We start from the raw sequence: 18,596 nt of genomic DNA, 5'->3' as shown, positions 1-18,596 counted from the left end.
ATTAAAAAAATAAAAATAAAAATAAAAGTAAAGGTTGGTAAGTAGTGGATGATTTCCCTAATTTTCTGTGTCCCCCAAGGGCAGGCTATGTTGGTGGTTTATGATTTTACCAGCATCATGCAACATCAGTAGGGAATATTGAGAATAAATTTGATAGGGGAAAGGGAAAACTCCATGGAGAAAATTATATTGAGGGTTCAAAGGATAGTTTGGGCCTTAATAAACATAAATAAATGAGAGAATAAGAAGCTACAGATCAAATAAATTATCTAAATGTAAAATTTTTGGTATTGGCAAGATGGTAGACTTTCTTGTTTGTTTTTTTTTCCTTAGGTCTTTCCTCTGGGCTCCTGAAGCACACCATGGGATCTGCTGCCAGAACCACTTACAATAAAGTTGTCCTATTTAGAGGTTTTTGATAAGCTGATTTTATTCTTTAATGAATAAGAAACGATGCCATTATGCCCTACAAAATAGCTAAGGTTTTACTTGAACAAAATCCGTTTGGAAATGTTAAGCTGGTTACACAGAACTAATATGCCTCAAGGTGGTCATTCTCTCTGGATTAAAGCTGTGGAACAATTGTGGCTCCTGTTACAAGGAAAATGACAAAGGGCCATTATGAAAAGGGACAAAAATCTCTGTTCCCAGAGGGGGACTGACAAGCTGAAAGTCCCCCTCTACATGCCAACACAAAAGCCTGATTGCCTCAGATTGTTTGTTTATGTAAATGAAAATGCTTCCATTAATTCAGCAAGTGGGCTGCTCAGAGACAAAGAAGGTGGTGATTGGCTGGGTGCTCGCTTCTGGGCTGGTGGCAAATCTGACAAATCCTATTGCTTCTGTTCTAAGCTCTATCTGGACACCTTTAGGAAAAGCAGCCTGATACTATGTACTGAAGCAAATACTTTGTATCCTTAGAGTAGGAGTTGGAACTATAGAATTTGAAGGGGAGAGAACACACCTATCAAGGATCCTTTCACTCAGTTTCCTCACAGCTCTCTCTGCGTCCTTGGACTCAACTCTACATCATGACAGATGTTCCAGGGACACTCAGTCAGGCTGAGTGCAATGGGGATACACCACCCGAAAATGGTCAACAATCGATCACTAAAACAAATGAGGAAGCCAGTGATGTGGATGGTACCCCACCATACTACCGCGTAGAACCCCATCTTGAAGACCTATCCACAGAAGGAAATCAAGAGAAAAGTGAAAAATTACAAGGGAATATTGTAGGCAACTGGTCCACAGATGAGAAGATTCTAAAAGGTAAAGCATTTTTCCTTTCTCCTTGATTTGCTCGATTCAATTTGTAAACTCATTCGTAATTCTTTTGATAAACTGTTACGACGGAAATGTGCTGTCCATCTTCCTACCCACGTCCTTGCCCAAATGTGGTCTCTTATTCTACTGGGGCTGGATAGCTAAGGACCAAACCTCTGCCTCAGGTCAAATCCAGGCATATTTATTTGATAGCTTTATGACCCTGGACAACTTCCCCAGCCTCCCGAAACCTTAGCTTTCCCAGTTAGCAGAAAGCAGAAATATAAGTACTGATATTTGTAGGGTTTTGTGAGGATTACTAAGTGTTGGTTAAATGTTAACTATATTATTATGGACAGCCCCGTTATTATTTAAGCAAAGGAAATTCAGCATTTCATGTTTTCCTTCTGAAATATGCCTGAACTTGTCTGAATTCATGATTCTATAACTTACTAGATGGAAAAGGAGAGGTTATCTTTATGTTTATAAGTAGGAACCAATGAAGAAATGAGTTGGGAGAGTGAAACAGTTACTTTTAGTGATCACAATTGCAAATCAAATCGATCTACGTAGCTAGAGTCTAAACTGATAATTTATTTAAACTTAAACTGCTTAAATATAGTATTAATCTTGTGAGTTTTTTTCCCCCCAGAAAAACCAGAAGAGAATCTTTTTATTGTTCATAAGGCTATCACGGATCTTTCTCTCCAAGAAACATGTGTTGATGAAATGACATTCAGAGAAGGTGAGAGGAACTTCCATTTTGTAGACAGATGTTGTCTGACTGAATACGCATGGTAGTTTTTGCATGGGATGTTTTGTGAGTGTGATGTTGAAAAAGCAATCCAGACAGTGCCTTCAAAAGCTCAAAGCTGCTATGGGCAGATAAGGGAGTAGTCTTGATTATCTGTGGGTTTCACCTTAAAAAGTGTTCCAGAAGCATCAAGACTGAGACTGCATGGGTTGGTCTAACTGACTGGCATGCCTTGACCTGACAAAATGGTATCGGTCTCTTAATAAGTCAGTCCACTAAGATTCATTTAGTGTCTCTAAATCTGTGTCAGGCACCTTGTGAAATGTGAATGTTTTAAAAATGGGTTTATCCCAAAAGCTTACTATTTTTTTTAAAGATTTTATTTATTTATTTGACAGACAGAGATCACGAGTAGGCAGAGAGGCAGACAGAGAGAGGGAAGCAGACTCCCTGCTGAGCAGAGAGCCTGATGCAGGACTCGATCCCAGGACCCTGAGATCATGACCTGAGCCGAAGGCAGCAGCTTAACCCACTGAGCCACCCAGGTGCCCCTAAAAGCTTACTATTGACATACATTTTAAAATAATATTATAAGTTTATTTGATCTATAGAAAAATTCTAGGCTTCTATGTAAGCTGAAAATGGTTATCTAACTCTTGTTAAAGAAATCTACCAGGTAGTGAAGGTAATTTTAATTGTGTTCTTTCAGAAAATGAGACAATAAAAAGAACATTGATTTTTAAGTGACTTATATTTCAGATAAACTCAAGAGACCAAGAAACACAAACCCTTTTAGATTTTACTTCTAAGAAGATACCTATGTTGAAGCAATTTCCAAATCAATTTCAGGATAAACACATATTAATTAATCACTCATTTCCTCTTTTGCAACCATAAGCATTTTATCTCAAAATTGAAGTTGGTTCTTTAGACCTTGAGCAATTTAGCTTAATTTGGACCTCAACAGGCAAAATATGGAATTATTTTTTTAAATATTAGAACCTCACATAAAATTGTAGATGTCAAGGAAGACAGGGATGTGACTGGCAATTTTTTGGGTTTGTCCACTTTGCCTGGATACCTCCCAGACTATCTGCTGCCCCTATGTAGCGGTGGAATGTAGTAAGGAACAATCATTATTAAGTTTTTACATTAACACAGGTAATTTATAAAACTTGAGCCTTAAGCCCCATGAAATGTACTAAATAATTTCTCTGCCCTTATCTTTCTGTTTCCAATGTAACAAGTTCTCACAGGCAGGGATCTCAAAGTGCCTGTAGATACCCTTTCTTTTTCTTTTTTTTTTTTTTTTAAGATTTACTTATTTATTTAGGAGAGAGACAGCATGCACACACAATGGAGAGGGACAGACAGAGAGGGGGAGAGAGTCTCAAGTAGACTCTGAGCTGAGCATGGAGACTGACTGGGGGCTCAATCTTATGACCTTGATATCACAACCTGAGCGGAAACCAAAAGTCTGACTCTTAACCAAATGCACCACCCAGATGCCCAGAGACCCTTTCAAATATCTGATCAGGAAGTCCACTGGAGATAACAGTTTGCTAGGATCTTTTGTTTTGTCAAATACAGAATGAAAGCAGTCTGGATTTTTAAGTAGATGGTGTCAGGGTGAATTTTTCCCTGAATGAATTCTTTTGTGTTTGGTGGAACATATGCTTTTTCTGTAAGGCACATGTTGGTGTCTTCTATTTTCACAATGACAAACAGCTATAAAGTCTCCAAAGAGAATACTCCTGGGTTGAAAAACAGCAAGATGCTAAAAATATTGAGGAAAAATTATAATTTAAATTCAAGAAGTAATTTCATGGGGCGCCTGGGTGGCTCAGTGGGTTAGGCCGCTGCCTTCGGCTCAGGTCATGATCTCAGGGTCCTGGGATCAAGTCCCGCATCGGGCTCTCTGCTCAGCAGGGATCCTGCTTCCCTCTCTCTCTCTCTGCCTGCCTCTCTATCTACTTATGATCTCTCTCTGTCAAATAAATAAATAAAATCTTTAAAAAAAAAAAAAAAGAAGTAATTTCATGCATGACAACTCCATGCCTGAGTCATGGTGTGAGCAAAAAGATCAGCTTCTTTGGCTCTTATGGGAAAAAATAGAATAAAAGAAAGCTTACTTAAGATTACAGAAAACATGCTAATGTATATTTATTTATAATGTAAAGAACATTGACTGGGCACCAACAACCTGATAGGAACTGTGCACGATCAGTTAGGAATGAAAATCCATCTTGACTTCTATCTCTTTCTGTAAGTGTACAATCTGATCCCTGTGTTGGGAAAACAAAACAAACAAACAAAAACAAGAAGAGAATGAAAAATCTTGAATGGAAATGGACTTTGAACAACTTTCAGTGAAAGTAGAAAGCTGTGATGGGGAAAGACAAAGACGAACACTGCCTCTCACTTTATTTAAAGACTCTTATGGTGTTGAAAGGGAAGAGTGAATGGAAGCCCCACAAGGTACATGATCTAGACAATATTTTAACGTCACACACAGACTGAAGCTTCTCACAGTAGTCCCTTTAGAGGTGAAAGCCCAGAGAACAACCTCCACTCTAATTCTTTCTAGCAAGCTCAGTAAATATTGTTAAGGATATGCTGATGTGATCTGTTTGAAAAGTGAAATTTGACATGAATTAAGCCTTGTAAAAGTCACTGCACGGTACGAAACAACTTGAGTTAATTAGTCGTTATTAGGGATATGTCTAACATGTCAGGCTAATCTACCAATATATAGAGATGACCACAACAAGATTTTTAAAGTCTGGCTCTCTAGAAATCAATGGCAGATCTTAGATGACATTGTGTGTGCTTTGATGGGCTTGGTGTCACTGTTAGCCCAACATATGTCTCCTGACCATCCATGGCTCCCTGCTCCTCCTTCCACAACTGGTACTTTAGCACAACTCTGAGAATCAGGGTGGCAAATACTGCATGTGCTATTCTGAGCATGCCCAGTTGGGAGAAGTCATTGTTTTTATTACTAGAAGAAAAACTTTTTCTCCTGTGAGATATTTTTCTAATTTTCCTTGAGGAATGTGGTATGTGTGTGTGTATGTATGTAAGAGATAGGTCCAAATATTTTATTTTCTATGTTCACATTTCTAGTCACTACAGACTAGACAGGATTTTTAAAAGTCTGTCTCAGGAACATCAGTCTCACTAGATACAACAGTCCACAACAACAACAAAAAGTTTTATGGTCAAATGAAGTTGAGTCGTCAACTTCTTAGAGATCCACAATATTTATTGGCATTTTAAGGGCTTGCATAAATTCTGAGGCTTACTTAACTGTGTTTAATGTGGTATTTTCCAAACTAATTTGATAGTACAAACCATTTTATTGTGTAAAACATATTGTTAATCCACAGAATAATATCCTATAAGGTATGTATAGGGAAATGATTGTCCAGAAACATAATTTAAAGAATAAGAGTTGGGTATCTCGGGGCACCTGGGTGGCTCAGTGGGTTAAGCCTCTGCCTTCGGCTCAGGTCATGATCTCAGGGTCCTGGGATCGAGCCCTGCATCGGGTTCTCTGCTTAGCGGGCAGCCTGCTTCCCACCGCCCTGGCCCCTCGCCTGCCTCTCTGCCTACTTGTGATTTCTCTCTTTCTGTCAAATAAATAAATAAAATTAAAAAAAAAAAGAGTTGGGTATCTCAATTACCAATTGATTTTGCTACAGGACATCAATGGGAGAAGATTCCTCTGAGCATCAGTAACCAGGAGATAAGTAGACAAAAGGAAAGGATTGCTGAACAACTTCTAGAAGAGAAGGAAGAGGAGGATGGGAAGAACAAAGCTCGCCAGGCAACTGAAATTGAATGGTTGGGATTTCGGAAACCTAGCCAAGTTGATGTGTTGCATTCTAAACATGAGGAGGAGGAAGAAGTTTGGGATGAAGAAATTAATAATGATGACGATGATTGCAATGATGATGAAGATGAAGTTCGAGTGATAGAATTTAAGAAAAAAAATGAAGAAGGTTCTCAATTAAAAGGGGAAGGTGATGCAAACGAGGACTCCCCACCGAGCAGCCCCAGTTCCCAACCTGTGACACCTGAGGAGCAGCCAGCCTTTGGGAAGAAGAGTGATATCTCTAGAAATGCTTATTCAAGATACAATACAATATCCTATCGGAAAATCAGGAAGGGGAACACCAAGCAGAGAATTGATGAATTCGAGTCCATGATGCACTTATAAATAAAATGGAACTGAGGCATTCTCCTGCCCACTAAAGCAAAATCTAATTCTATTTTCCTGAGACGCATCTTTGCATGTCTTATTTGAGTCATCCCCTTTAAAGATGTGAAAGCTTAACCTCTATTTCACTGTAGAAAAATATGGAAATAATCCTAGACAAAATTCAGTCTGGTAACCTCAAGTCAAAAAGCTTTAGATTCATTCATGGGCTTTTGCTTTTTAAAATTTCACTAATATGGACTTTTGTGATAAGCACTAAACAGAAAACAGCAAACACCCCTAGAGAATCTGGCATGATTTGGCTTGTTAAAAGTAACAACATTGGGAAATACAGTCATCAAATCAAAGAGGACGATGAGAAATGACCTGTATTTCTTTTGGTGTCTTTCTTCCTGTACATTGGGGGTGCTAGAAAGTCTGGTATTAAACCTCTGTTTCATTTCAACTTGTTTTTATAGACACTGGCAATAAGCTGTCCAAAATGTTTTGCCTTTCCTATTACCTTCAGAAAAGATTTTAAGTGGCTTTCCTTGGCGTCTACAGAGTGAAAAATCTGTATAGGCCTCCTTCCTAGGTGTTACCATTCACTGAATTTTCTCACTGGAGGGGCTGAGCAATTGTCAAGTCAGGAAAATTCTGTTGACTAAATGGCTTTACGCAGTCAAGATGAATAAAATCCATTGTGAGGTTGATACAGGGAGGGGCTAGAAGGTTGGTGGGCAATAGACTAAGGAGTCAGATAGTTTATTTTTGTGACTGAAAATAAAATCTTGTCTAGCACAGTTAAAGTCATTAAAAGTGAAAATGACAGCTTTAGCACAGTTTTAAGAAAATACCCTTCTCTATTACCACACTTTCTCTTATTAACAGTATCTCAGAATAATTTTCTTTCCTTAGAAACCCAAGACAACTCTAGTCATAACTGTACTAGTTACTATGAAAATGGAAATAATTATCTTAGGATATTTTCAAAGTAGAGTGTGAGCATGTATTTTTAGTAAGAAAGCTCTGATAGTTGTTGGGTATATATAATTTACTGGACCTCAGCCCAAATCAAGATGCTTAAAATTGTGCCTATGGAGTTTCACTCAAGCCAGTGTATCAAATAATGTGTTAAATATTTATGAAAAGGGAGAGTCTATATTTTTATTTTTAGATAGTTTCATAAATTTTCATTTCAGGCTTCCATATATATCACCCTGAACTTTCTGTCACCACAGATAAAGATATTTTTGGCCCTGCAAATAAAAAGACAATTCCTTATTGTCTGAATGTAATACAGTCTTCATTGTACTATTCAACCCTTTGTTTATTTCTTTTTCACTTTGTGAAAAAACCCGGGTTAGGCCTTCTTAGATTATTGCTTATTTATGTGTAACAAATCCCACACATTCTAATGGAAATTTCTTTAATTCTTCCTGGTCACATAATATACTTCCAGGATATCCTATACTATTATTTACTGTTTACAAGACTCAATTTTGAATTCAAGGTTGAAGTGCTTCTTTTATTCTTTCAAACAGATATTTCACAACCTGATCATATAAAAGTGCTGTTGCTCTTCATCTGTAGAACCTATAGATTTCATTCTTGATGATGCAGGTTTTTCAGAAGAAAGCCAGAGGAATCAGGCGTTTATTGGTTAACTTAGGTCAAAGATTGGTGCACTCAGACAATTTCCTATTTATTTAGATCCTCTAAATCGTTCCACCTGGGCAACCTATTTTCTTTTCTGGGTTACTGATGAGCCCTACAATTTTCTACTTAACTTCAAAGCACAGTATTGTGTTATCCATCAAGGAACAGGAGCATATTGTTAATCTACCATCAACAGAGCCTCTATTTTTAATTGTTCTAACAGAAGTGTTGAATTCCTGTGGAATCTGAGTGAGCTGGGTGGTCTATGGTGTGACATAGTCAAGCGACTGACTCTTATGGGGATCCAGTACATAGTAACACTGGCCTTTAAAGCTTTGTGCTCTTACCATATAATTAACCAAACATGAGAGATATTGTCCACAAAGACTTTTTCAGGGTATGTTCAATGAGCAAATGCTTAATGCTTATGGATGAGGCAGTGCAGTTACAAACGAGCAGTGAAACTACTCTTTGACATTAACACCCAGTGCCTGGGCTTCCATTTTACACTAAGGCCACAGAGTTAAAGTGATCAGAAGCAACATGATGGGGTTAGGGGACTATTTGATTCTTTATAACCTAGGAAAGGCAAGGGCATGGTTCTGATTTCATGAGGGATATTTAACATATTAGACATTCCTACAGAACAAGTTAGAACACAAATTGGTAATAATACTGGAAGATTTACTGCTTTAGTGATCTAAGGTTCAGGGTTGGATGGAAGAAGGACTCTGGTACCTGGTAGGAGGGAGAACTGATTTCTTGTGAGAATGTTGCTATTTCTTACATGACTTTTAATTTTTCTTAGTTTTGGGGTGAATCTGAATTAATAAAATCTCTATTTCTTTGTCAATATAAAATTTACTTTTCATATAATGCTATACTGGAAGACATGGGATATGTCAGAATCCACCTATCATCTGTCTACTGTTTAAATAAAGAACTGCTCTGTCTGACTGCTCTCAATAACAGTGTGTGTCCTTGTTTTTTGGTGTGAAGGATTTATTTTCTTTTGCTGTCCTTTAAATTTTAGGAAGAACGCTTGCATATCAGCAGCTATTAAAGACCATTAAGAAATGATGCTTTAGAAATCAAGAGAACACTTTATTTAAATCCAAAAGCATTATTTATTTCAAAAAGGTCTTAGAATGATTGTGTGCACAATTGTAAACACACACACACACACACACACACACACAAACTTCTGGCAGGTAAATACCTAATGTTCCTGAAAAATTTGTATTATTATTATTATTTTTTTAAAAGATTTTATTTATTTATTTGACAGAGAGAGATCACAAGTAGGCAGAGAGGCAGGCAGAGAGAGTGAGAGGAAAGCAGGTTCCCTGCCGAGCAGAGAGCCCGATGCGGGACTCGATCCCAGGACCCTGAGATCATGACCTGAGCCGAAGGCAGCGGCTTAAACCACTGAGCCACCCAGGTGCCCTAAAATTTGTATTATTTTTATAGGAACTGAGTTCTTGTTTAGCTAACCTTAACTCCAACAACTTGAAAAACACATATGTATCTCTCTACCCATCAAGGTAATACATTTAAACCATGCTGACACTTTTATAGTAATTGTTTCTGCCTATTTACATGGGCTAGTACTTTTGACACATTTTCAAATGAAGAACGGACACTTAAGTTTTTCAAAGTGATAGGAAAAACACTTAAAATAAGTAATAATAGAGAATTATGGAAAAAGATGAAGCACTAGAGTATTATAAAAAAGAAATATGTTTGACCATATGAGAAAGGCAACTACTTTTAAAGGCTTAACTTTCATTGCTCTATAAAAACAAGAGGGCTATAAAAAGTAATGTCAAAAGTTGTAGCAAACATTTGCCGATATTAAAATATCAGACAGTAACATAATAAATATGAATACCAAAATGTGCATACAGCTCATGAGGAACACGAAGTGACTCAGCCACACAATCAACATAAACACCATGACACAGGTAGTAATCAATAGCAGAAATCACCCAACAGATACATGGCAAACTACAAAATCAAAGGACAATGCCTTGTAATCAACTGCCAGTGTGGGAGAGTTTTGGAAATGAATTTGGAAAGTAATCTGAATTTTTAGTTAGTGACTTAAAATTACATATTTGATTCCTTCTTTATGATAACATCAGTTAGTAGAGGCAGAAAATTGGGTACTTCAAAATGTTCAATTTAACTCCAATTTCCTTTATCTTCCATTGTTTCAATCTTGTTCTCCCATTAACAGAAGTTTTTAGGTAATCAATAAGAAAATTCACTAATCTGACCTTTGCCTTCTCTTATTTTCTCTTCACCTTTAATAGCTAATATGTATAAAACTAGCAATGTTTGGGCAGTTGTTTGAAGGAGGAGAATTAAGACGTGCATAATCCGAAATGTATAAACATCTTGATAATTTAGAGTTTGGTTACTCCCTTCAAGTATGGAAAGTGATACCCAGAGTCAAAATCCACTGGAGATACTTTTATACAGAAGGCCAGATGCAGACGAAATTGTGCACTTAAAAGAATTAAAATTATCCAAAAACATTTCATAGTTTTCTTTATATTTGTAAGCAGGAAGTCTTGGTCTTATTTTCTCCCACTTCAAAGCATAAAATGTAAAGATTCATATATATAATTATATATACACACATATATGAATATATACACATACTTTTCTATATGAATATATATGTATGTATATATACATATATATTTACAAAGATAGATACATTTTTGGTCAAGTAATGATAATCTAGTCCCTCAAAAAATTAGTTTTTATATCTAATATAAAGGTTTTATTTTATATAGATATTTATGACTGAAATCCTTGAACTAGTAAATACCAATCAATCAATAATAAAATAGAAAGCCTCTGTTTTCAAAGATATTATCTGTTATTTATTTAATGGCAACTGTCATTAGAAACTCACCATATTAGAAGTTGTTCTATTTGCTGAAAAATGAGAACTTTCCTGTGTTTTTGCAAAACAATGATTCACATAAAGTTGCAAAGAGACATTGAATCTGCTTATTGTGATGGGATTTTTTTCCCCTTTCTTTAAGGTACCAACACCTACCTGAAATACCATCCATTAAACCTCATCAGGAGTATTTAATAATTTACATAGCTTATGCAAACTTGTCCACAGAATGGCTGTTTGCCAAAAATTAATATTTTGTACATTAACTTTGGTTAGTGTTCCTTTTCTCATTTCAAGGCTTGTGGCTCATAGCAATTTTTAAACAACCTACACAAAAGTTGTAAAAGCACTATGGTGACAATCTACACAATGAAGTAAAAGTTACAGGTTTTGGTTTGTATTTTAAATTAAAGGACTCTTCAATGTTTACTTCCCACCTCTGTTCAAATTGCGCAATCGGTCAGCTTTGATTAATGGTTGGGGAAAGAAAGAGTTGGCACTATTATTTAAGGGGAAGCAATTTCTCTATGTCTGCTTCTCCTTCTCATATTTATTATGGGAAATGGAAAAGAATATGTCCCGCATGAAGTCAAGGAGATAGACCACTGTAAAGCATGTGGGGATAGCTAAACTTAAGCCCACATTTCAGGTGATTAACAGAAAGGGTGCGGCCTCTATATCACAACCAAGGGAGACCTAAGACTTCACAATAAAGGGATTTTAACTGAGCCCACCTGAGTTGACCCCCCCACTTAGAGAAAAAAACAAGTCATAGGAGCGTGAGACTCTTCTACTTCTCCTCCTCCCCCTCCCCTTCCCCCTCCTCTTCCTCCTCCACCTCCTCCTCCTCCTTCCTTTTTTTTCCAGTCAGGTAGAATGGAAACTAGATTTTAATCTCTTACTAGTGGGATGCCCTTAGATAAAATACCTCTCAGCCATCCTCTTCGTCTGCATAATGAGAAGAGTAAGACCTAACTCTCTGAGTTGTGCACAACAGTGAGATGGGGAACAATTGGTGCCTAGCACATGATAGGTACTCAAAGATAATCAGTTCTCATCTGGTTTCCCTTTATTCCCTGTAAATTCCTTGTTTATACGAAAGATATTGGGACCCTCATCTGAGGCATAACTTCTTTTCTGTGTTTGAACATGGATGTTAAAGTTGTTAAAACAAATAAAGATGGTACTATCTAGCCAGCTTCAACCCCACTCTTTTTGCATGAGAATCCCTTGAAAATCATCCTAAGCCATTCATAAATTCAGGGTTGACTGCAGAACTTGAATTCCTATACACTATAACTGATATCTGTGCCCCTCTACAATACCTAAGGCAATACTATAAGCAAGGTGTTTCCCTGTTTAAGAGAATATTTCCAAATTAGTTGTGGAGACACTAACAATACGTTGTGATTGTGGCATATGGTGGTTTTTGGCCTTGTGAATGACAGCTGATTGAATGTCAGCAAGCAGAATTGAGCAAATTTGATGCTGGTGATAAAACATGGTTATACCAACAACAGCTGTGTCATCCTTCAGGAAGAAGCTCTGGGTAACTGCTGAAAAAGAGAAAGGAACGGTGCAAACCAAAAAGTTCAGAAGCACTCAGGTGGTCTGGTAAGTTAGGTTTTGATCAAATAAGTCCTGTAAAATACCGAAACTATGCTTGTGTTTAAAGTAACAAAACGTATAGATACTTCTCTAAGAAAAGGCAATGACTTAAGCCAACCCAAGGAAAACTCTGATGTCTTCCATAACACAGCCTCCTATTAAAGAATTTAGGGTTGGGCACCTGGGTGGCTCAGTGGGTTAAGCCTCTGCCTTTGGCTCAGGTCATGATCTCAGGGCCTTGGGATCGAGCCCCGAATTGGGCTCCCCACTAAGCAGAGAGCCTGTTTCTCTCTCCCTCTGCCCATCACTCTGCCTACTTGTGATCTCTCTCTCTGTGTCAAAAAATAAAAAAAATAAAATAAAAAAAAAATCTAAAAAAAAAAAAAGAAGAATTTAGGGTTGAATAGGACCCTAATGTGTCCCACTCACGGGTTTCTCACTGGAAGTACCAGAGGCCTAGAAGCATTTACACTTTTATTTTAGTCTTCTGAAAACAAAATATAGAGGGTAATGCTTTAAAAAGTGTTGGTAGGAGATTTCACAATTAGTCAGTACTCTGACGTTTAGGTCTGTAAGATTTCCAATTGGTGATTAGTTCCTTGCATCTTAGAGTAGTTGAGCAAATACATGGAAAAAGCTCTTTTTAAAAAATTTTTCCAAGAACAAACATGTCATGTATGGAAACAATCCTTTGCTATATTGACAACAATATAGCTTTGTATTATGTCAAGGTGAAGTCAGGAGGAGCACACACTGAACAACAGACTGTAGAAGTTTTTTTTGTGAAAACATTTTAATTTCTTTCATTGTTATGCCCCGAGGTAAGTGTTTCCGAACTATAATTTGTCTTTTTCTGAACAGACTTGATGTGTTTTGTGGAAACTGTTTTTGAATAAAATGCATCTTCAGACAGGGGGCAAAAAAACCTTTCAACATTTTTGCAGTTACACAAAGAATTGTATGAGGCACTCAGCACATTCAGTTTGGTCAGCAATTCAGTTAGTCCTTTGGCAACTGACTTGTGTTTTATCCCCCATATGGCTCTGTTTTGAAAAGAATTATCTCATTTTCTAGTCATTCTCTTATCTCATCTGCAATGTCAATTATCTAAATAAAACATCTTAAATATGAAGCAAATAGGCAGAACTCTTTTCCCTTCTGAGTCATAGCTATAGCTCTGCTTTTGTGCAATTAATTGGGAGATAAAATTAAATTTTAAATAGGAAGTCAGAACTAAAGATGCCGAGTTTAACCACCAGCTCAATTGAACAAAGCTTCATTTTTATATTAACAAGCATATAGCACTGTTTTCCTCCAGACACCCAACCCCAGTAAAAACATTTATGTCTCTCTTTCTTAAGAATGCTGTGGAACAGATTTGTTTAGGCCAGCGGCCTGGGGCAGTGAACTGAGCCCTGTCTCTAGAGATCCAAATTCTAATCCTCATCTCTAACTGGTGTGGGACTCTTAGGTAATATGTTTTCTGGGCACCAGTTTTCTTACCAAAAACGAATATAAAGGATGTTAGGATTTCTAGACTCTCTTTTGGTATGCCTAAATACTTGCATATGTAAGGTTAGGAATTCAATGTGGATTGATGAAATATTGTTTCCTCAGATTTATCAATGTTATCATTAGACCCAAACCTCTGGCCTTATCTCCCAGCCCCACCCCACAGAGGTGCCAGATTCCTTTTCTTTTCTGGCAAGTCTAGGTCAATTTTTTTTCTTAACTTTCTTCCAGAGGCTTTCTTACCTCATTCTCTTCCCCTTTCATTATGTTTACTTCATTTTTTCCTACTTTGAAATCTTTTAGAGCTTACTTTTAGCATATTTCATCCTTGTGAATGCTGTTAAATCTAAAGTCATATTTTATATAAATCTTTAATAATTTTTAGTGCTCTGTCGCTGCTTTATGTTTCAGCTCCTTTTATTTGGTCTTACATTACAGTGCAATTAAGTGTATTTTTGGTGCCTTTTTGGTGACTACAGTGCCTTATGACCTAGCCTCTTTCTCCTAGCCTTTTTTTTTTTTTTCTTTTTTAAATATCCACGTAAGTCTGGGAAGTTACTGGCATGACCGTTTCTTAAAAGTGTAGCTTTAAAAGCACAAAATGAATTGAAACAATGTCCATATCTGGAACTGAATAAACATTTTACTTCCTCACTTAAAGTTTTTTTTTCCACTGACTCAGATTGGGAAACAAAAACCAAAAACCATTATGTAGTTATCTAGATCAAAGTCCTACCATCGAGTAGAATGATACCCATACTCATTCAAACTGTTAGGTGCGCAGGCGTGTCGCTGGGAGGGACTTCACCAAGATGACAGCTGTGTGTTTCTGAGGTCTTTTTGCCATAGGAACTCAAGTGACTTTTTTTTTTTTTTTAACAAACAACAACAAAAAAGGCAAATAAAAGAATAGGTTCTCATTGATTACACCTACTTATGGGCCAAAAGGCTGGTTATTATCCAACTCAGTCATCATGAATATCATTGTACTTCCTCAGGTACTCTTGGCTTCATTTCCTGTATTTCCTGTTACCTGTTTGATTGCATGGGGGAAGTTTGCCAGCTGAGGTCCATCCAGCAGAGGGCAGGAAGCATGCAATTCAAAATGCACCTAGAGCTGAAGATGGACTCCAGTTCAATGTTAGGTTGTTTCCCTGAGTTCACTTTTGGTTTCTCAAATATTGTGGGTTTTTAAATCTCCTATTCAAATGCCATTAATTTTGAAAATGTAAACTACCATGTAGAAATACCGTCCCTACGTCCGCTGTCATTTTCACAGTGTCTAATGGGTTTACTAGATAAAAATATTAGTTGTTCTTTAGTCTTCATAATATTTTTCAAATTTCCACTTTTGGTATTGCTTCTCTGGGTCACAAGCAGCAACTTTCAGGGTCTTCTGAGAAACATTTCCTTCTAAGCATAACACCTGATGATAGTTCCCAAAAACAATGTGATTCACCTGGAAAGAAAGGGGATCTGGGAATGAGCCACAGAATGAATTTGACAACTGAAATATAAAGAAATGAAAACTAATTAAAAAAGATAATTATACTTTTGATTTGTTAGGAATTCTTCTGAACTAAATGAACAACATGAATACAGTCTTTGGACTATATTAAATTTGGACTGTATTAAACCTCTCACTTCTTCAAGTTACAGGGCTTTTAAGACTTCCTTAGGGAGGAAGCAAAAGATTTATTTTCTGATGATGGGTCTGGTAACTGTATTATTTAAAGGAAATAATTCCATATGGCATTTGCTATATTTGATGGATGATGGCTCTCTAACTGATGGTGGTCATGAAAAAACAACCATCACAAAAAGCGAGTCAGTTAATTTCTTAATTAAGTTCATACCTTTGAAAGCAAACTTGGAATACCAAGTGCCAGAAGTTATGTATTTATTTATTTATAAGCTATCCACCATAATATCTGATAGTATGTAATGCCTGATGTCCAGAAAATCCAGATGTAATTAGAAAAAAGTCAAAGGTATTTCAGAGTTCTATTATTTGTTAATATTTATTGAATATCCTAGAAATAATAGATAACAAACTTAGAACTTGCTCATGACTTTATAATTTTTTTCACCTACTAATCCTCTCATTTTTCCCAAGATTATGACAAAGATAATCTTAATTATATGTATATTATTTTGAAATGTTTAAAAATATATACCAAATAGGGGTAACTTCATAATAGTGTATTTTAAAGATATTCCTACAAAACCATTGTCATCCTTGTAGGACTTCAGAAATATGATGTTTGAGTATGCTCAAGGTTTTGTAAAGGAGTTGGCCTTGAGCAAAATCATCCTGGATTATCTACAACATTCTGCCAGTGGATTGTGAAGAGGTAATTGAATAACTTGTCCCCAATCTAAAGATACTTGATGAAGGGACAAGTGGTGGAGGGTCATTCCATGTCACAGTACATAGGAACTACCTATGAAAGAATTTCCTCTTAGGGGTCTATAATCCACAACACTTGGAGTGAGCTGGCCTGGAGAATATCTTTTAAATGCAGATTAGAAATGTATAATTTTAACAATTCATTGGTATTCAGGGTCAAACTCACTGTTACCCTATTTCCTTCTAAGAAGCTCTCAATTCCTAATGCTAAAGGGAGAGATATGTTTCTGTTATTCAGTCTTTTTCTCCATTTATTTTTTAAAGACCTAACAAGATATGGAGGATTCAGGAGGTTGAGTATGAAAATTACCAAAATACTGAAAATATAGGGAAGACTATTATCAAGATATTAATCTCCATGACATCTCGCAGCATGGAAAGGGGAACTTAAGGCAGAAGAAGACAGCTGTGTGACATGCTACAAATTCATAAGCACAAACAGCATCGGGAAACATTGAATTATTGCCATCTTAATTAAATTACTTTCTTACTAATTGGCTTGCCATTTAGAGGGCCCAGAACTAAGCCTATATGAAAATCAGCTAATGAGGGCTTAAGTTCTCAATGGGGCCAACCCAGTTTATAAATAAGACCTATGTGATTTAAGGGCTGCTGGCTCCTATATATTTTCTAACTAGCTTGAATTTCTTTCTGGTAACAGATTCATTTCTGGAGATTAAAAATGTGTTCTCATTCTCATCCTTTCTCACCCCTGGCCCCACCTCCAGCTTTCTTTGGCATAAGGTTAAGGAAGCAGAAGGTAATATTTGATAGATGTTTATGGATTTTTCCAACATTATGCAACATAAAATTAGTAACTGGTGCACTACTAATTCCTAATTTTTCTAAATAACTCGATAGTAGTCATTATCACTAAAAAGAAAAAAAAATGCCCAGAAGGAATTGAAATATAACAGAGAAGATTGAAAGGGAGAAGGACTGGGAAATATGATGTTGACCCCAAGTAGGAAGAAAAATGCCATGAAGGGAGTAGTCACTGATTGTGGCATCAAAAGAAATGGAGGCACTCCAAGGAGGAAACAGAGTGCTTACGTTGGTGACAACCCTGAGCAAAATGATGGTCTTCGTATACCCAGTGTATTTTGTGGATTTGGTGGTCACTTGCAGTGAGATAATAGAAAATTTAAGAAGATTGACCTGAAATTATTTTTGTCACCTCAAGATCTTACACCAAAACTTATGACTTTGTATCTTGTTAAAATAGAATTGGGGAAAACGATCAGAACTTTAACATTTATCATTTTGAGGGTGAATAGGATATAGCAGGGATGGTCTGGTAAGTATTAATAACTGGACCTCTGGAAAAACATCCCTGGATTAGTAGCATAGGTTTGTGTAATTCCTCCCACCATGGCTGGTTTCAAGCGTTCAGGGTGATGTCACTGAATGTGATGTTGGGAAGTGCACACGGCATACAGTCAGCTCCTACAACAAGCAGGTGGGAGCTGCCTCCAACATCTGTTAAGGGCTAGGTCTCTGGGAATGAGGGGGTGGGGAGTGAAAAGTCTCCCTTTATGGAAAGGAGTTAGAACGCTGAAAAGCAGAATCGTTCTAAAGTGCAAAGCTTGTAGGAAGAACACTGCTTCTTGCTTTCCCTATATACTTTCCTTCAGGCTTCTCTGATAACCAGTGAGAACCAGTTCTAGCCCATAAGCAGGATTTTTGGCATTGTTAGTTGACTGAAGCGAATGACTTATAGAAACAAAGATGCTGATAGCAATATAACAAAGCAACGGGTGGCTTATGTTTAAAAAATAAGACTTGAAATAAATTTTGTAAAAGAAAAAAGGACTTGACAATTTGCAAAAATATCCGTTTATCTCTCTGTATGAACTTTTTACACTGCCTCTTTTGCCATAAACACGTTGAAAGCTTCTGACTGAGGACGCGGACAATGAGAGTTTTATGTCCCATTTAACCGGAAGTTGGATTTGTGATAAAGAAGAGGTACCCATGTTTTGCTTACCAGCTCTGGTTGGAAGACTGATGTTGATTTATGCAGCCATCTTAGCGCTTTGTTTCTGTTATCACAAGGGTACAGCCTCAGGGCCCCGGTTTCAGGGACAGGAGCTAAGCACCACTCTCCATGTTTAATAAGTCTTAGCCAGGTGTAATTGAATTGTTGAAGCTGTCAGGAAATGAACAAGGAGAAGGTCACTTTAGGCAGCAGATACAAGTAGGAGCTCTGCCAAACATTTTGGTTAGTGGTGGTTAAGGATATAGGCACTTGGGTCAAATGTTTTGTACC

At 36.9% G+C, this 18,596-nt stretch overlaps 2 protein-coding genes across 2 annotated transcripts in view; one reads left to right on the top strand and one right to left on the bottom strand.

Moving 5' to 3' along the window:
- Positions 1-797: 797 nt before the first annotated feature.
- On the top strand, positions 798-8,846 carry ERMN (ermin). Its single transcript, XM_046019231.1, has 3 exons — positions 798-1,272; positions 1,919-2,011; positions 5,725-8,846. The coding sequence occupies exons 1-3, from the start codon at positions 1,032-1,034 to the stop codon at positions 6,240-6,242; spliced, it is 852 nt and encodes a 283-aa protein (XP_045875187.1). The 5' UTR covers positions 798-1,031; the 3' UTR covers positions 6,243-8,846.
- A 3,996-nt stretch (positions 8,847-12,842) lies between these two features.
- GALNT5 (polypeptide N-acetylgalactosaminyltransferase 5) overlaps positions 12,843-18,596 on the bottom strand; it is a 44,065-nt gene continuing 38,311 nt past the window's right edge. Inside the window, exons 9-10 of the mRNA XM_046019190.1 lie at positions 18,315-18,476; positions 12,843-15,376 (exon numbers count right to left, since the gene is read on the bottom strand). Of these exons, the coding sequence (XP_045875146.1) occupies positions 15,236-15,376; positions 18,315-18,476 (303 nt within the window). The 3' untranslated portion in view covers positions 12,843-15,235. The remainder of the gene's footprint in view (positions 15,377-18,314; positions 18,477-18,596) is intronic.

The sequence above is a fragment of the Meles meles genome, chromosome 9 (genome assembly GCF_922984935.1).
Source record: "Meles meles chromosome 9, mMelMel3.1 paternal haplotype, whole genome shotgun sequence".
NCBI lineage: Eukaryota > Metazoa > Chordata > Mammalia > Carnivora > Mustelidae > Meles > Meles meles.
Note: the sequence above shows the minus strand (reverse complement) of the source record. Positions and strands in the feature narration are given on the sequence as shown.

What these genes read in the sequence shown, in the direction of transcription:
- ERMN (XM_046019231.1), top strand. Translation starts at nt 1,032, where the DNA reads ATGACAGATGTTCCAGGGACACTCAGTCAGGCTGAGTGCAATGGGGAT. An exon ending in AGATGAGAAGATTCTAAAAG is followed by an intron (nt 1,273 to 1,918) that starts GTAAAGCATTTT and finishes TTTTCCCCCCAG; the next exon opens with AAAAACCAGAAGAGAATCTT. An exon ending in TGAAATGACATTCAGAGAAG is followed by an intron (nt 2,012 to 5,724) that starts GTGAGAGGAACT and finishes ATTTTGCTACAG; the next exon opens with GACATCAATGGGAGAAGATT.